At 42.7% G+C, this 16,095-nt stretch overlaps 1 protein-coding gene across 1 annotated transcript in view; it reads left to right on the plus strand.

Moving 5' to 3' along the window:
* tep1 (telomerase-associated protein 1) overlaps positions 1–15,339 on the plus strand; it is a 49,511-nt gene extending 34,172 nt beyond the window's left edge. Inside the window, exons 32-55 of the mRNA XM_083781263.1 lie at positions 194–308; positions 428–680; positions 1,122–1,242; positions 1,798–1,922; positions 2,049–2,148; positions 2,238–2,393; positions 2,778–2,990; positions 3,454–3,510; positions 3,652–3,772; positions 3,945–4,199; positions 4,525–4,679; positions 5,322–5,429; positions 5,972–6,076; positions 6,428–6,557; positions 6,845–6,930; positions 7,676–7,802; positions 9,816–9,946; positions 10,940–11,061; positions 11,887–12,036; positions 12,414–12,513; positions 13,235–13,358; positions 13,715–13,797; positions 14,289–14,393; positions 14,961–15,339. Of these exons, the coding sequence (XP_083637389.1) occupies positions 194–308; positions 428–680; positions 1,122–1,242; positions 1,798–1,922; positions 2,049–2,148; positions 2,238–2,393; positions 2,778–2,990; positions 3,454–3,510; positions 3,652–3,772; positions 3,945–4,199; positions 4,525–4,679; positions 5,322–5,429; positions 5,972–6,076; positions 6,428–6,557; positions 6,845–6,930; positions 7,676–7,802; positions 9,816–9,946; positions 10,940–11,061; positions 11,887–12,036; positions 12,414–12,513; positions 13,235–13,358; positions 13,715–13,797; positions 14,289–14,393; positions 14,961–15,080 (3,162 nt within the window). The 3' untranslated portion in view covers positions 15,081–15,339. The remainder of the gene's footprint in view (positions 1–193; positions 309–427; positions 681–1,121; positions 1,243–1,797; positions 1,923–2,048; positions 2,149–2,237; positions 2,394–2,777; positions 2,991–3,453; positions 3,511–3,651; positions 3,773–3,944; positions 4,200–4,524; positions 4,680–5,321; positions 5,430–5,971; positions 6,077–6,427; positions 6,558–6,844; positions 6,931–7,675; positions 7,803–9,815; positions 9,947–10,939; positions 11,062–11,886; positions 12,037–12,413; positions 12,514–13,234; positions 13,359–13,714; positions 13,798–14,288; positions 14,394–14,960) is intronic.
* The last annotated feature ends 756 nt before the right edge of the window (positions 15,340–16,095 follow it).

Below are 16,095 nucleotides of genomic sequence, written 5' to 3' on the forward strand. Positions count from 1 at the left end.
AACTTTTAGGGTTCTGAACCGATTCATTTTCAGTGGAAACACTCTGAACTGGTTCAATATTAGGCGGAAAAAAATAAGTGAACCTGGTGGAAAAGGGGCCACAATGGTGGCTCCTGGTTAAGATGGAGGAAAAACAGGTTTTTATTTCATAGTTCGTGTATACTATGTACTGTAACTGTTTGTGTTTGTTTAGATGGGAAGCGACCAGTGGGAGGAACTCAGCTCTCTTCTCTCCAGCTACTACTTCCTGTATGCTAATGTGCGCCACGGCTTTCTGCACCACCTCCTGGAGACATACAGCCTGTACGGTGAGCAGAGAGGATTTTACATCACATAACTTATCATACGGGAGTTCATTTGAAGCATATTGTACAAATGTAGGGTCTCAATCTGTTTTGCCTTTTTTTCTTTCTTCTCTCTCCTACAGACAAGGAGAGCGAGCTTAAACTCTCTGGTAATATATATACAGCTGCCCGCCAGGAGAACATGGAGGAGTGCAGAGACTTCCTGCGACGCCATTCTGCTCTCCTGTCCTCCTGGCCAGCCCTTTATGTCCAGCAGGCACTCAACGAGCCTCCTCACACCTCTGCTCAAAGCTGGGCACAAGGCATGATGGGTAAAGGAGGCGTTCGGGCCGTCCGTTTGTTAAACAACGACGACAGGATTCCGAGAAGGAACAGGTGAGCAGGTTGTGTCCGTGGTTGGCCAGTGCCAAGTCTCTCAAACCTCAAGCTACAGTAATTCTTACACAGTCTTGCTGAATGCTACAGTCTGTAATTCCACACTCTGCACATTCCCTTTGGATCATCTATCGGTTTCTATTTTTTTCAAGGAAAAGAAATGATAATATTAATATATACTTACTACTTACTTTAGGAGGTCACAGGTAACTGTTTCTCGAGGTCGGATCCGGGACCACCTGGGATCCTTACAGGTCTATTTGTTTCCTCTGAGGATTTAACAGTGTAGATTGGCGTCCCAGCGATCAAATGGAATCGAATGATCCGTGGACTAATGGATATCTAACTGGGGGTCCTTGAAATGAAAAACGTTGACAATCACTGAGGTAACCAATATGGGGTGTGTGGGGTGTCCTCACTGTCCTGTGTGTTTCAACCTAGTGAGCTGGTGTCGACATTCAGCTCTGAGCCCAGCTGTGTGGCACTGAGTCCAGATGGACAGCTGGTGGTGGTTGGCACTGGACAGGGCACCTTGCATCTCATCCACACACACACTGGACAGGTTGGTACCAAACTCTGAGAACTGTCCATGTCACCAAAATGACTTTAAATGCTACCTCTGTGAACCAGCAATGAATTTAGTATAGGTTTCTAATGCATAGATATGAGAATTCAGGTAGTATTTCGGGCAGCAGTGGAAAATGGATTTAGTATATGAATTTAGTATAGGTTTCTAATGCATAGATATGAGAATTCAGGTAGTATTTCGGGCAGCAGTGGAAAATGGGTAGAGTGGCCGCTTGGGAACGTGAAGGTTCCCAGTTTGATCCTTGCTCAAGTGTCAAGACGCTGAACCCCTAATTGCTCCTGGTGAGCAGGATGGTGCCTTCATGGTTTCCATGGATAAAAGTACTATACAAATTCACCATTTACCATTATTTTGTACTTCCACGCATGCTAATTACCCAAATATGCCCAAATCCTTTGAGTCCTACACAGTGCATCGGTCTTGGCTGGGCATTCCAACTAACACAATTGGCATAACGACTAAATTGGGATTTCTTTTTTAAATGGATCAAAAAGATGAGCCAATGAACTGTCTCATTCCTGTGAGCAGGAAATTAAGTCACTGGTGAGCAGCTGTGACGGAATCACTAGCTGTGTCTTCTTGAGGGAGGGGCTTCTCTCTACGACCTCGTTTGATGGACGCATTGAGCTGTGGGACACTGACAATGGCTGCAGGTGAGAGATTATACTAATAATTATTGTAACATATCTTATCTATTGGTGGCGATACAAATGGGCAAGTTAAAGTATCACCAATTAAACTCATTTATTCATCGACTGGATTGCTTGTTCTCTTCACAGGACTGGTCTAATTGACGCTCACTCGAACACGATAACAGGAAGTGATGTCACCGCAGACAGGAAGTACCTGGCAACTGTGTCCTTGGACTTCACACTGAAGGTTAGTTAATTCAAATGACAGTACTTCATCCATGCATTACCTCCATTATGATTCATATATTCTCTAAACGATGCTGCTGTGCCGTACAGGTGTGGTCTTCTCCAAAAGGTCAACAGGTGGCCACCCTGCCAAGCACCAGCCCTCTGAACTGTGTGACCTTTGACCCTGAAGGTCACCTTCTAGCTGGGGGATGCTGGAATGGCACTGTGGTTGTCTGGAATTGGCTCCAAAATAAAACATTGACGGTAAGCATGAAATAATATAGCAACAATAATACCCGATTGTAACCTGCCTTTAAGCAGGCCTTCTCAGCAGTAGAGCTTCCATGAGTTCCAAGGAGCAGCCTTGGTCACCAGTCAGTCGCCACTATAGTCTTTTTATGTTTTACACACTGTGTTTTTACAAACACACTGTGCCATTGCCATTCTCTACCCGTCGTATGACCGGGGAGGGTCCTTAAACAAGTGCTCCCAATGTGAGCGGAAGACTGTGGGCTCTATTTTCGTCCATGCTAAACCCCTTATCCCTAAACTTCTTTGCCTTTTTTACTATTTTGAAAAACATTTTTGAATAGACAAATAGACTTTTAGTTTGCCAAATAAGAGCTGTGTTGTTGTCTGTCCCCCCAGTCCCTCTCTGGGCACCAGGAGTCCGTGCGCTGCCTCTCCTTCTCCAGCTCCTCCTCCATGCTCTGTTCTGGAAGTATTTCCGGGGAGGTGAGGCTGTGGTCAGTACCAACGTCCACCTGTGTGGGGTGCTATCAGGCTCACTGGGGAGCCACAGAGGCACTCTCCTTCCTGGATGGAGGAACCAGGCTGCTGACGGCCGGCTCTGACTTTAAGGTGAGGCTTGCTACACACACACACACACACACACACACACTTACACTCACACTGTGTGTGTGTGTGTGTGTGTGTGTGTGTGTGTGTGTGTGTGTGTGTGTGTGTGTGTGAGAGAGAGTGTGAGAGACGGATTGGTGTGGTCTACCTTAAAAAACGTTTTGTCCCAACCCGACCTTTTGGTGTGGTTTGGGCTTTAGTCTACAGGTTGAAACCAGGTTTGTAATGCTGGGCAAACCTGACCACCACGCCCCTATCGTGATGTAATAATTATTCTTTAGCCACTGACACAAAAAACAGGTACTATTATTATTATTATTATAAGATTTCATCTTGGACAATTGCTTTGCTCATTTACTGTATGGGTCTTGTGTTTCCATCGTTGTTCCATATGCTGTGTTTTATACTCTTGAGTACCACAATACTCCCTCTTCGTGATGGCAATGCCTTGTCTCTTCTATCACAGCTCCAGCTATGGTCAGGGGGACTGGGCTGTTCAGTGGCTAGGTTCACTGAAGACCAGGTACTGTAATCTCCTAAATGATGACTTTGACTTTCCTTCCAAAACAACTATCTATATATAAAAAATTACCCAGAACTAACTAACATCGAGTTGTGTTTTATATAAATTCTTAGTATGCTAGCATTCTCTCTGTATGACCAGGAGCCTCCTGCGAAGAAACTCAGGAGCTCCATGCCTGCAGCTCTGTGTACAGCCTCAACCACTGATTGCATTGCTGTTGGCTACCATGGAGACGGACTAAAGCTCTTCAACCTCAAATCAGGTGTGTGTGTGTGTGTGTGTGTGTGTGTGTGTGTGTGTGTGTGTGTGCGCGCGTCAGGTTACAAAATCACAAGTGGACACAGTATTTAATCTTGCGCTCTATCGAACGGAGCGAAACGCATATCTTACAAAAGATCATGATCAGTAAAGTAAGTGTGCGTGCATTATTTCAGCTGAGAGGATATGGGCCAGTGTGGACCTCCATGTGTCCGTCCTGTGCCTGATGTGGCTGGCTGCAGACACCCAGACAACGGTCCCTGAGCTGCTGGTGTCTGGCGGTGCGGACAAGTCACTGAGGCTGTGGAGGACCAGAAGAGAGGAGGAGACCACCACGCTGGAAGGCCTTGAGTTAGTGGGGAAGATTCAGATGCAGCAAGGCCCCGTCCTGGCTCTCGCCCAAAACTCCACACATCTGGCTTCTGCCTCTGGTGAGTATCGATGGAGATAAACCCTAACCCAAAGACTAACTAAAATAAATAAATAAAACAAAGAAAATCTTTATCAACATTAAATTAAAAAGGAAGATAATTTAGTCTTGGGGGCTTTCACATTATAGGAACTGCTTGGAAGATGGGAGAGGGGGTATGGGGTGTGGGGTTGGGGGAGTTATGAGGCGGCTCCTCAGGTAGGATGGGGCCAAACGCCCAAAGGATGCCTTTTTAGTTTATTTTCACAGGACATTTCTCCTGCTACAAAGGGATGAGCTACATTAAATTTCTTTGTGTTTGTTCACCAACTTTTTCTGTCATTCAGATGACTTCACCATCGCTCTGTGGTCCATAGAGGACCTGAGGAACATGACCCCTGACCCCACTGCTGCCTGTGTACTGCGGGGTCACAGTGGAGGGGTCACCTGCTTGGCTTTCAGCCCTGACGGTCTGGAACTACTCTCTGGTGGAAAAGATCAGGTTTGTGTGGGTGCGTGCGTGCGTGCGTGCATGAGTGCGCATTTTGGAAACATAAATAAATACATTTCTGTTTTTAGGCTTTTATCCAATCAGGATATTTCTCCAATTAGGATAGAGAACTCAGGATACAGATCAAACAAGTGAAATTGGAAGTGATGACACAGAGAAATGAGCAGACAGAACTGGAACACTACAGTATAACAATGAAGCTGATAAATGGCTACTCTCTCTTAGATGAAAGTTTGCCACTTTAATACCTGAAAATATATTTTCTCTATAGCAATGATCACAGCATAGTGCTTTAACAAGCTCTCTCTGTCTACTATGTACTATGGCCAAAACAGGCCTTAACATCCACAGCCACATGTCCTCACTGGCTGGTTAAATCCTGGGAAAGGAACACCAAGATGACGTCATTGAAAGAGCGTAGACTAAATGAAAATAATAATGGAAATATGACATTTCTGTTTCGTTCGTTTCGTTCCAGCTGTTTTCATACAGACGAATGTAAACCATTCTAGCGATACCGGTAATTGCGATCAGGCGAGTGTATGTCATAAATGTGATAGCCTACCTACAGTACCTGAAATGGTTGGTGGCCATGATGAGTCCACCATGTTAATGAGAATGTGTTTACTGCAGGCTCTGATGGTGTGGGATGTAAGCTCATCTCCAGCAGTTCTCTGCAAGTCTCTCCCTCACTCTCACAGAGACTGGATCACTGGCTGCGTCTGGACCTCACACTGTGTGGTGAGACTTCCTTACAGAACCAACACAGACACTGCGATTCACTCCAAGAGTTAACCCATGTAGACCACACATGTAGTATGTTATTATATCTTTCAAGCTGGGAACGCCTCTGTATAATTTTAGTTGATGCTATATAAAGCTGTTGTTGGGGAGAAACCTCTTATCTCCATATTATATTATTCTATCTATTTGTGTTCTTTTCCGTAAATTAACAACCTACTGACTACAAATCACACTGACTACAAAGTCACACAAATGCACCAAAAGTAGCAGATTCACAAACACCAAACACGGTGCGAAGCAATGGTTTTTGAGCTTGTCGATCTGCCACTTTTGTAAATAAGAGTTTTTAGAATCTGCCTCATATCTAAATAAGAAAAATCACACCTGTGTGAAGTGGCAAAATAATTACGCAAGTGGCCAGGGTTAATGTGGCAGAAAATGACAGAAATACAGTGAAATGAAATGTTAAACAATAAATAAACAGAATTAAACCATAATGACTTTCACCTGACATTGTTCTCTATGTATCTCTATCTCAGGTAAGCTCCTCCAATGATGGCAGGCTGCTTGTGTGGGACATGCAAGCAGGCCAGAGTCTCAGGGAGATCTCCTGGAAATGTCCCCTCATCTCTCTATGCTGTATGGTGAGTGGGACGTCACAGTCCATTAATACATTATTATAAATGTATTAATAAATTATTAATATTCAAGATTTCATTTTTTTGTATTGTTGCATCTTATAAACAACTAACTACACAAGAGTAAAAGGTTTTGGTTTCTCTTAATTCTGCCTTCAATAACAAAGAAATAATTAAGAATAGCAGCAACTATATGTAGACGTAGACGGTAAGGCAAAGTATTTACTGTACCGTACATTAGTTGTAGCATACTTTGAAGTGCTTGGCAGGTGTTGTGGTTGTACTTCTAAATATAGGAAATTTTATTATTTTAGTGGTTCACATTGTGTGTGTGTGTGTGTGTGTGTGTGTGTACAGGGGGAGTATGTGATGGCAGGCAGTGTGGAGGGCTCTCTACATGTGTGGAAGTGGGACACTGGCATGGAGATCAGCCACATTTCTGCACACCGGCAGCGCCTTCACCACTGTTCTATTCTTCCTCCTAAAAGTATGCCTCATAACTGCCACATGCATGCGCGTGCGTATGCACGTCCATAGAGGGCAACCTGTCCTGTGCCTTCATACATAACATTGCAAAAGCCTTCATACAGCGCACAGTACTTCGCACTGTGCATTTGCATTGACTGTTGTTTCAGATGACCAGGCACGTGCACACATATGTTGTGTTCACACAAGGCATATGCCTTGTGAGCTTGTAGATCAGCTAGTTCTGTCAAAAGTGCCCTTTTAGGGAATTTCAGACCCTGCCTCTCTAACGTCCTCACGTTCCTGCAGATGACAGCACAGACGTCATGGCGGAGGACATGATCGTTGCCACTGCATCTGATGACGGGACAGTGGAGCTCTGGAAGCCCTTTCAGGTACAGTAAATGTGTCCACTGGGAGGGAACCGAAGTTTAAATATGATATTTATATGAACATTGAAATGCTGCACAGTAAAACAAGGACTAAGCATACACTACATGGAATGTACATTTCTATGGCATGGCTCTGCAGTGTCAGTCTGTGTGTCTTCGTGTCCGGAGCTAGTCTCACAAACCACTGGAGCTATTTCTTGTGCACATTGCCAATAGGCAATGTGCCCCTTTTCCACCAAAATAACTAGAACTAGAACTCGTTCCGTTCTTTATTGTTATGAATTATTATTATTATTACAATTATTATGAATTATATTAATTATTTCTAACCTGAATTGTGACACGCCCACTCTGGTTCCCAGTTCAGGGCAAGAAGTAGTATTTTTTGGTTCCAGTTCCGGACCAACTTTCAGGGATCTGAACCAATTAACGTGGTTCAAAATTAAGCGGGGGAAAAAGAACCGGTTCAACCCCGGTGGAAAAGGAGCCTAATTATTGATTTCACATTTTTACATTGAACTTTAGCAGTACATCAATGAAGTGGCGAGCTGAAATATTTTCTTTGGGTTTTTTTTCCAGAATGTTAAATCTTGCTGGCGATGTGCCAGCTATTAGCATAGCCAATTCCATACGTTTCCAGGCAGGCAAATCTGTGTCGCCAAACCTGTATTGCCAAATTTACCTCATCCTTTATACTGCATGTGTATATCCTTTATACTGCATGTGTACTGTATGTGCTGTGCTGTAGGTGGAACACTTCAGTACGTTCCAAGATCACAGTGGATCAGTCCATGGAATGGTGACCAAGAACAGAGTCTCAGAATTCCTCTCTGTGTCCGAGGACGGTTCACTGAGGTGCTGGACATGGTCTACAGGTAATACATTGCTGTACAGTAGCTCTATCTGGTGATGATACAGTACTACAATGTAGATTGGGCTCCCAGAGATCAAATTGGTAACAAATGGGGCGTCCGCGGCCTAATGCATATTAACCTGGCGGTTCTTGAAATTAAAAGGGTTGAGACTCACTGCCATAGCTGTAAAAAGTGAGCGGCGCCCTCTGTGGCTGCCACATTCGTTGCAGATTCACTGCCACTATATACGTTACGAGACATGAATGCAGTGTTATATATAAAACAAAATCAATCGCAAAATGTCTTTTTATTGTCCACATGATGTCTCATGTCAGTTTGTTTAACTGCTGCCCTCAACAAACAACAAAGTCAATAGAGTTGGCTGCCATTCGATTATTGTTAAACGTGCTCTAAACAAATATTAAAAGTCCATAGACTTGGCTGCCATATGACGTAATTTCAAAAGCCAGGCATTGGAGGGGCTGCAACCCTAGTTCCCTGCCTTTTGAACGCAATTGTGCTCGACTATATTTTAAGGCCCAATCCCAATTCCTTTTTTAACCCTACCCCTCAGCCCTTGCCCCTTCCCCTTGTCCCTACATAATGAGTGTCAAGGGGTAGGGAGATAAATCATCCCCCTAGGAATTGGAACGTCCCTAAATATTGAACGTCCCTTGTAGAAATTGATATACAACCTGTTCTCAGAAAATAGCTGATCTGCAAGCTCACTACAGGCCAGTGGTCCCCAAACTTTGATGGCATTTCTGTCTCTAGGACCCCCAATTTATATTGTAAAATCAATGTTAATTAACTCTGAGAGTGTACAAACTATCATTTAGCCCATAACCCACTTTGGAAACTACTTTCCATTTGATTTAAGCTGTAGAGATGGAACGTAAATATAACATTGCTGTGGTTATGATGAAATAAATATATTGTAATTTTGTCTCATGTTGGTAGCCCATGTATGTAATTCAGTTAGATATAGCTCATTCTGACACCTGCTCAACAGTTGTACCTGATTAATTGATTATTGTTTGTATAGCATGGGTACAGATATATATACAGCGTTAGAAAAAGGAAAAACTATTTACAGTATAGAAAGAAGGGGCTGTGGTCACTGTTCATTGTTTTTAATATCATTAAGAACAGAGTAATTTTCTATCAATGAAAATGCCATCGTGATTCATCTCCATCCAATGTATAGTCTGCACGGCAGCTTGCAATCTGTTCTGTAGCTGGTTTGCCTGGGGGAAAAAAACAACACCATTGCTAATTAGTTATGTAAGTTTTGCAACTTGTGGGGATTAGCTTAACATTGGTCATGATAAAACCATAGCTATCACTGCAGCGCGAGTAGCCAACGTTATGCAGTGACAGCGTTATGTAGGTACAGTAGGCTATTTCACGGCTTTTAAGTGCTCCAAAACTGCAGAATGTTGACATATCGTGGTCTGGGGGGTCGGACTGATGCCTGCTAATAAGCTAGCTTGCATCCGTGTTGTATCACCGGCGCACCGGCGATAAATAAAAAAGAATAAAGCGCCGATGCGGCGCCAAATGAATGGGTAACGTTGTATGAATGCAACGCCGTATCATATCGTTAGTTCACGTGAGGTAACGTTAACCTTTGCTAGAGATTGCGATATTTTTGGCGATGCAGATTGTTAATACATTCAAATAATATTGGTTATTATAATATTTTTCCATAATAAAGGACATAAAAGGCTTCTTACCTCGTCCGCCTTTCAGCCCTCACTGCCCCTCAGTGATGTTGCTCCGTTTGAAGTCCCGTCGAGATATCCCTTCAAACGAAGGGGATTCTACCCCTCGCCCTCGGCCCTACCCCTCGCTCCAAAGACAATTGAGATAACCCTTCCCCCTCACGTGAACGCGCATAAGCAAGGGCAAGGGCTAAGGGTCAGGACGAAGGGAGGAATTGGGATTGAGCCAAAGTTCTCTGTATGCATGTGAACTTGAGGGAATGGGTTTTATTCAGTAAGTAACCCTTCCAACTCTGCATTGTGTTTACAGAGATCGCTCCCAGTCTGAAAGGTAATGCCACAGCCGTGTGCTACTATCAGACAGACACCCTGCTGCTGGCTGGCTATGAGTCTGGTCTGCTGGAAATATGGCAGAACAACACTGTAATTGGCCAAGAGCAGGTAAAGTGTACGTGCGTGCGTGTATGTGTGTGCCTGTGTGTGTGTTCATGCATGCCAGCAGACATGCATAGATTTGACTACAGTATGTTATATTGGTGTATAACATGTTGACACTCACTAACGGTACATACAGATTTAGGATAATACTGTGTACACACATTGCAGCATCAGACAGTGAATATATATTGTACTGAGGGGAGTGAAACCAGATGAAACTAGAACTGCATTGGGTCCTTTAAATCACATATTTCTTACGTCAGCATTGAGAGCTAGTTATTACATACTATATATATGTAAGTTGATTAGCGGTATACTGTGGTTACTTTGCTCCAAAAACTGTCCCAGCCAACCCGCCACTTTTGATGCGTATGCAAATAAAACAGCAAATTTGTGCCTGATTTGCTGGGACCAGATTACATACATGACCATATTTCTTACGTCATCATTGAGAGCTAGTCATACATATACTATATATATAATTTGTAAGTTGATTAGCGGTATACTGTGGTTACTTTTCGCCAAAAACCGTCCCAGCCAACCCGCCACTTTTGATGCGTATGCAAATAAAACAGCAAATTTGTGCCTGATTTGCTGGGACCAGATTACATACATGACCATATTTCTTACGTCATCATTGAGAGCTAGTCATACATATACACACCATGTACTCTGGTCCCAGCAAATCAGGCACAATTTGCTATTTTATTTTACAGATTATATATATAGTATATGTATGACTAGCTCTCAATGATGACGTAAGAAATATGGTCATGTATGTAATCTGGTCCCAGCAAATCAGGCACAAATTTGCTGTTTTATTTGCATACGCATCAAAAGTGGCGGGTTGGCTGGGACGGTGCATACGGACCGGGCGAAAATATTACTTGCGCACTCTGCTTGCGCAAGTAATAATATGATTGATTGGTTGATATATAGACTATAGAGTGTGTGTGTGTGCATGGTAATTATATTTGTGTCGTCATCATGTGTCAGGCCTCTGACAGCGGCATCACAGCCATCTGCTCCATGCCTGAAGGACAGTTTGCCGTCGGCTGCCGAGAGCCGTCTGTTACCGTGTGGAAGCTGCAGTGGAACCCTCCACACAGCGCTGTGAGGTAAACATACAGCACTTAATAACAATAATAATGAATTGCATTTTTATAGCGCTTTACAATGGTTCATTCATTCATACATCGGGAGGTGAAGCTGCGAACAGTCGACTAGCCTCATTCACACATCAATGGTGGCAAGCTTACACCGACCGACTCATTGGAGGCAATGTAGGGTTCACTGTCTTGCCCAAGGAAACTTCGACATGTGGACAGGAGGAGCCGGGATTCGAACCGCCGACCCAGGGTTCATTGGACGACCTGCTCTACCTCCTGAGCCACAGCCGCCCAATATATTCAGGACATAGATCTCAACACAATGCTGTAAAATAACGTTGCTGTATTATTTCCATATTTTAACACACTTTTTGTGTTTTTTTTTGTTTTTTTTCATAAATTAATGCCCTACTTGATCATACTAGTTAGTTAGTTCATACTACAGATCATATTACAGTGTCACACAAAAGTAGCAGATCCACAAGCTCGAGCTTTCAGTAGATCTGCTACCTTTGTTGTTTTTTAATCGGAATTCTTAAAAGTAACAGTTTTGGACAAGAGGAGGTTTCCACCCGACAGAGACGATAACCTCCATTTACACAATTAAACTATTAGCATTAGGGGAGAAAATAAATCTTACGCACACTTGACTCGTAAATACGAAAGAAAATGATGTTCCTTGAAAAGTGTCAGCTCGCCACTTCATTGATGTACTGCTAAAGTACAATGTAAATTATCCATAGAACTGTGGCTCTAACAGCTGCTGTTGCATCTGTACAGTAAGTGTGAAGACATGATACATTATTGTTCACGTTGTGGTCCATTTGCTCGTAGCCTGGCGAAGCTATCCACCTACAAACAGACGGAACCAGCGATGCACCTCCAATACTGCTCCGTCATGATCGCTGCGTTCGAGAGCGGACGCATATCTAAAGTCCCCAATGACGAGGACTCGGAGAACAGCTGGGCCAACACCATCGACCAGTAAAATATTTTATACATGTTTACAGTGTGTTTTATGTATTGTATGTATTATTTGTGTGTATTTGTTTCATTCATACCACTCTTTTTTTCATACCACTCTTTTTTTGAGCGGCGCTATCCCCTCCAACATCTGGCTTTCAGAATTGGCGTCATGTGGCAGCCAAGTCTATGGACTTTTATTCCCCCCCAAAAACAGGACCCCACTCATGACGTCATGTGGCAGCCAAGTCTTAGCCTCGGTTCCAGCCTGATTCGCTGCGTTCTGTGGATTTGTTTTGTCACTTGTTACTCGGTGACAAAACAAATCCACAGAACACAGCGAATCAGGCTGGAACCCAGGATAGCCAAGTCTATGGACTGTCTGTCTTGTGTCTCAGGTGGGTGACGGATTTGCGCATTCTGGGACTACTGAAGAATGATGAGAAAAGCTTGTGGTTAATGGGCGAGAGCGATGGAAGTGTCCAACTAGGCTTTGTGGTGAGTTTGACTTTGTATACAAAGCAAGTGTTCAATTAACAAACTGTAGACTGTGTTAAGGAAAGATTGTACTGTGCTTTATTCTGATGATTTGTCAATCATCAACTGGATTGTTTACAGTCTGGGAGAGCTGCATTCTGAAACTTTTCTTTTGGTGAATAAAACGTTGTTTTAATCTGTATGGTAATTTTAATGTAAGTTATGTAACTAGTACATATGCAGTGGTTGGATGTGTTCTGCTGGTCTCCATAGTCTTCCACTGAACTTCCATAGAAACACCTCAAAGCTCAAAGTGCAATATCTATCCTTCTCAAGTGGGCATTCTGTCTTGGAAGAAAACGTCTCCCGCACGGGAGACCTGGGTTTGAATGCTGGAAAGGATATACTGTGTACATCTTATGAATTGCAGCTTTAAAGGTATATTCAGTGATTTCACTCAAAAAACCTTAGGTTTCGTTTTTGGCTGTGGGACCCAGCCTTTCGTCCAATCAGGATAGAGAGTCAAAAACGAAACCTAAGGTTTTTTGACCCCCAGGGGTTAACTGGGGACAGGGAGGAACTCCTTATATGGCCAGCACACTCTATAGTAGGGAGGATTATCACAACAAAACAAAAAAATAAGTGATATTTGAATTAAGTGAAATCACTGAATATACCTTTAAACATTTTTATAAAATCCCACCAACATAAGAAGAACAAATGTTGCTTCTCTTCCTCACAGTTTGCCCTGGGCTCCACGATGACGTTCCGTTCTTCTTTCGGTTATGTGGAACTGTTTGAAGACCAAGCAGATGTCCAAGCACAGATGAAAAGGACCTTGATAACAGCCTGTACAGTGGATGAAGGTACGCTACTCACAGCAGCAGTTGTATCATTTCTATACCTCTTTCTGCAGCATTTTCTTATTTCAAAGTTACTTACTGCAGTAAAATGGATCTTTCAAAGTTGCTGTAAAATAAAAGACTTAAAGGAGTAATTCACCCAAAAATGTTGAGATGTTTTTGTCGCATTTCTAAGCCAATAATTTGATGACCGGCGGAGTCCGAGACATAAAGAGTCTGATAACATGAAGAATGTGATAAAAACAATAAAATCTCCATGAATTCAAGGCTTCATCGGGTGTGTAATTATAGAAAATAGGTCATTTTTGGGGTTAACTACTAGTACTTGTATCTAATGTGTGTCTTTCTTATATGCTCAGACTTTGTGGTGTGTGGAGACGCTAAGGGGAACATGATGTTCAACCACTCACCTGATGTGAGCTCCTGGAGCCAGTGGAAACCTGTAAGAATCCAATTGAATGATAGTTCAATCAGCCACTTAGTGAGAGTGGGTATTTGAGACCAAATGTTCTTATTTTATATTCATCCATTTGTTGAAAGTGAAAGTTCTTTCATGCCGTTTACACATTTGCACACTCTGAGGAAAGCATCTGTGTCATTTTAGAATGTTGTGTTAGCTATTAAAAAATAGCAAATATACAGTACAAGCTTTCCCAGGGGCCCCCAGAGGCAAGCGAGACTTGTTTTTTTCCGGTCACGTGATCCAAAGATTCCAAACCGTGGAAAACCTCTTATGTCTCATAAGTTATCAAAATCGCCCTACAGTCTCAATAAAACAAAACTTGGGAAAGTCGGGTTTAGCAGGGCAAGACTACATCAATTATCTTGGGAAACTCTGGATCGGCAGTCTATGTATTAACACTGAGGATTGTGTAATAATGTTATTTGCTATTTGCGACGGTGAGTGACTGAGTGGTGCTGCTTGTTCCGCAGGCCCACAGTGACAGGGTGAGTGTGCTCAGGGTGACCAGAAGCACCATCATCTCCGCCTCCTACGACCGGACCGTCAAGCTGTGGGACAGGACCACCAAGCGACAGGTAATGTACCGTACAGTAGTACACTGTATAACACAGGCTGTGTTACTACTGACAGATAGTGTGGTGAAATCTCACATGATATTACACTTGTCGTTAGTTTCATTCACCTTTCTCCGTCTGTGTGTGTTGGCACAAAACATAGCAATAGTTTTGCATTCTTTTTTAGTTTTTGAATTCTTCATTAATTTTAACTTATTGTTTGCGATGCAACGCGTTGTGACCTTGTGGACCTTTGACAATGACATTTTTCTCTATGATTTTAGTCCGTTTTAGTTAGTCTGGTAAGCACGCAAAACCAGTCGGTTATCGTTTATCGCTTATTTTTTGTGGTTAACTTTAATAACCTTGCCCTCCTATGTTTGTACGTGGGTTATATTGTAGTTAAGTCTCTCGAGACAGACTGTTGACTCGCATCAAATTTAAAGGAGGGTGCTGTTTTTCCTTTCTTTTTTGACGATGGGTTCTCAGATTGTGTTCTAGTTAACTAATAATAACCTCTCCTTAGGTGGGTATGTTTATTTGTAGGTGGGTTATGTTGTAGTTCACTGTAATAAGCTCTCCTTCTAGGTGGGTATGTTTGTATGCGGAGGGCCTGTGTTGGTTCTAGAGGTGAACCCAGACCACCCCAATGAGCTGGTGTGCAGCGATGGAACGGGACGTCTCTACTTCCTGTCCTGGAACCAGTGATCTAACACACACAGACACACGCAGATGCAAGATAGAACGCATTATTGCTATACCAAATACAATGTGTTAGAATTATCACAAATACTCACAAGACAAAATGTTGCCTTAAATAGCAAAGACCAGACTATTCTTGTATGTCTCACTACATGCAGAATGCTTTGTGCCCGCGATGCAGTGCACCTTATTAGAAGCTGTTCATACTCTGTGTGCCTTGATACTGTGCGTACCTGGTTTACTAGTATCCTTGATGTAGATAAAAAATAAAAGGTGTCTACGTAGATAACATTTTTGTTCCTTTTTATTTATTCTTAAAGGAGAATTCCATGCCAGAAGGCTTTCTTACCTTTATTTGTGGTTGTTACGTCCCCCACCAAAGAGGTCCAGGTGTTATTTTGTGCAAAACCTCCTTATTGGCTATTTCCCCTACCATAAGCCCTAAATGAATTGAATTGAATGGGGGTATGGGGTGTTGTGCTAATTCACTTATTTCCATTGCTTTTTTTTGTATATATCCTCTCTTCATAATGTAAATAATATCCCAAGCGGCACACTTTACTACTTATAATCGATGGAAATAAGCAAATTAGCATAACACCCCATAGCCCCATTCAATTCCCATTCAATGCAATGCAATTCATTGAGGGCGTATGGTAGGGGAAATAGCCAATACGTTTTTGCACAAAAAAACACCTCAACCTCTTTGGTGGGGACGTAACAACTATAAAGAAAGGTAAGAAAGCATTCTAGCATGGAATTCTCCTTTAAGTATTCTGGGGGAGGGGGATATTGAACATTGCTTTGTACATTTGTTGCCTACTCATCCGTCATTCAATATTTCAGTTTGGAGCGTTGGCCAGGAGGATGTTGTGGGGACGGGACAGGGGGTACGGATGTCCTATGTTACCTGATGGATGGTTTTGCCTAGCCAGACAACTATTCCACTATCTCCGAATGCTATATAGTGTCTGTAACTACACATCCGTTCCATTCCGTTTTAAAATATCTTTATAGCTTA

Source organism: Protomyctophum parallelum (assembly GCF_964188405.1).
Source record: "Protomyctophum parallelum genome assembly, chromosome: 14".
NCBI classification, from domain to species: Eukaryota; Metazoa; Chordata; class Actinopteri; order Myctophiformes; family Myctophidae; genus Protomyctophum; species Protomyctophum parallelum.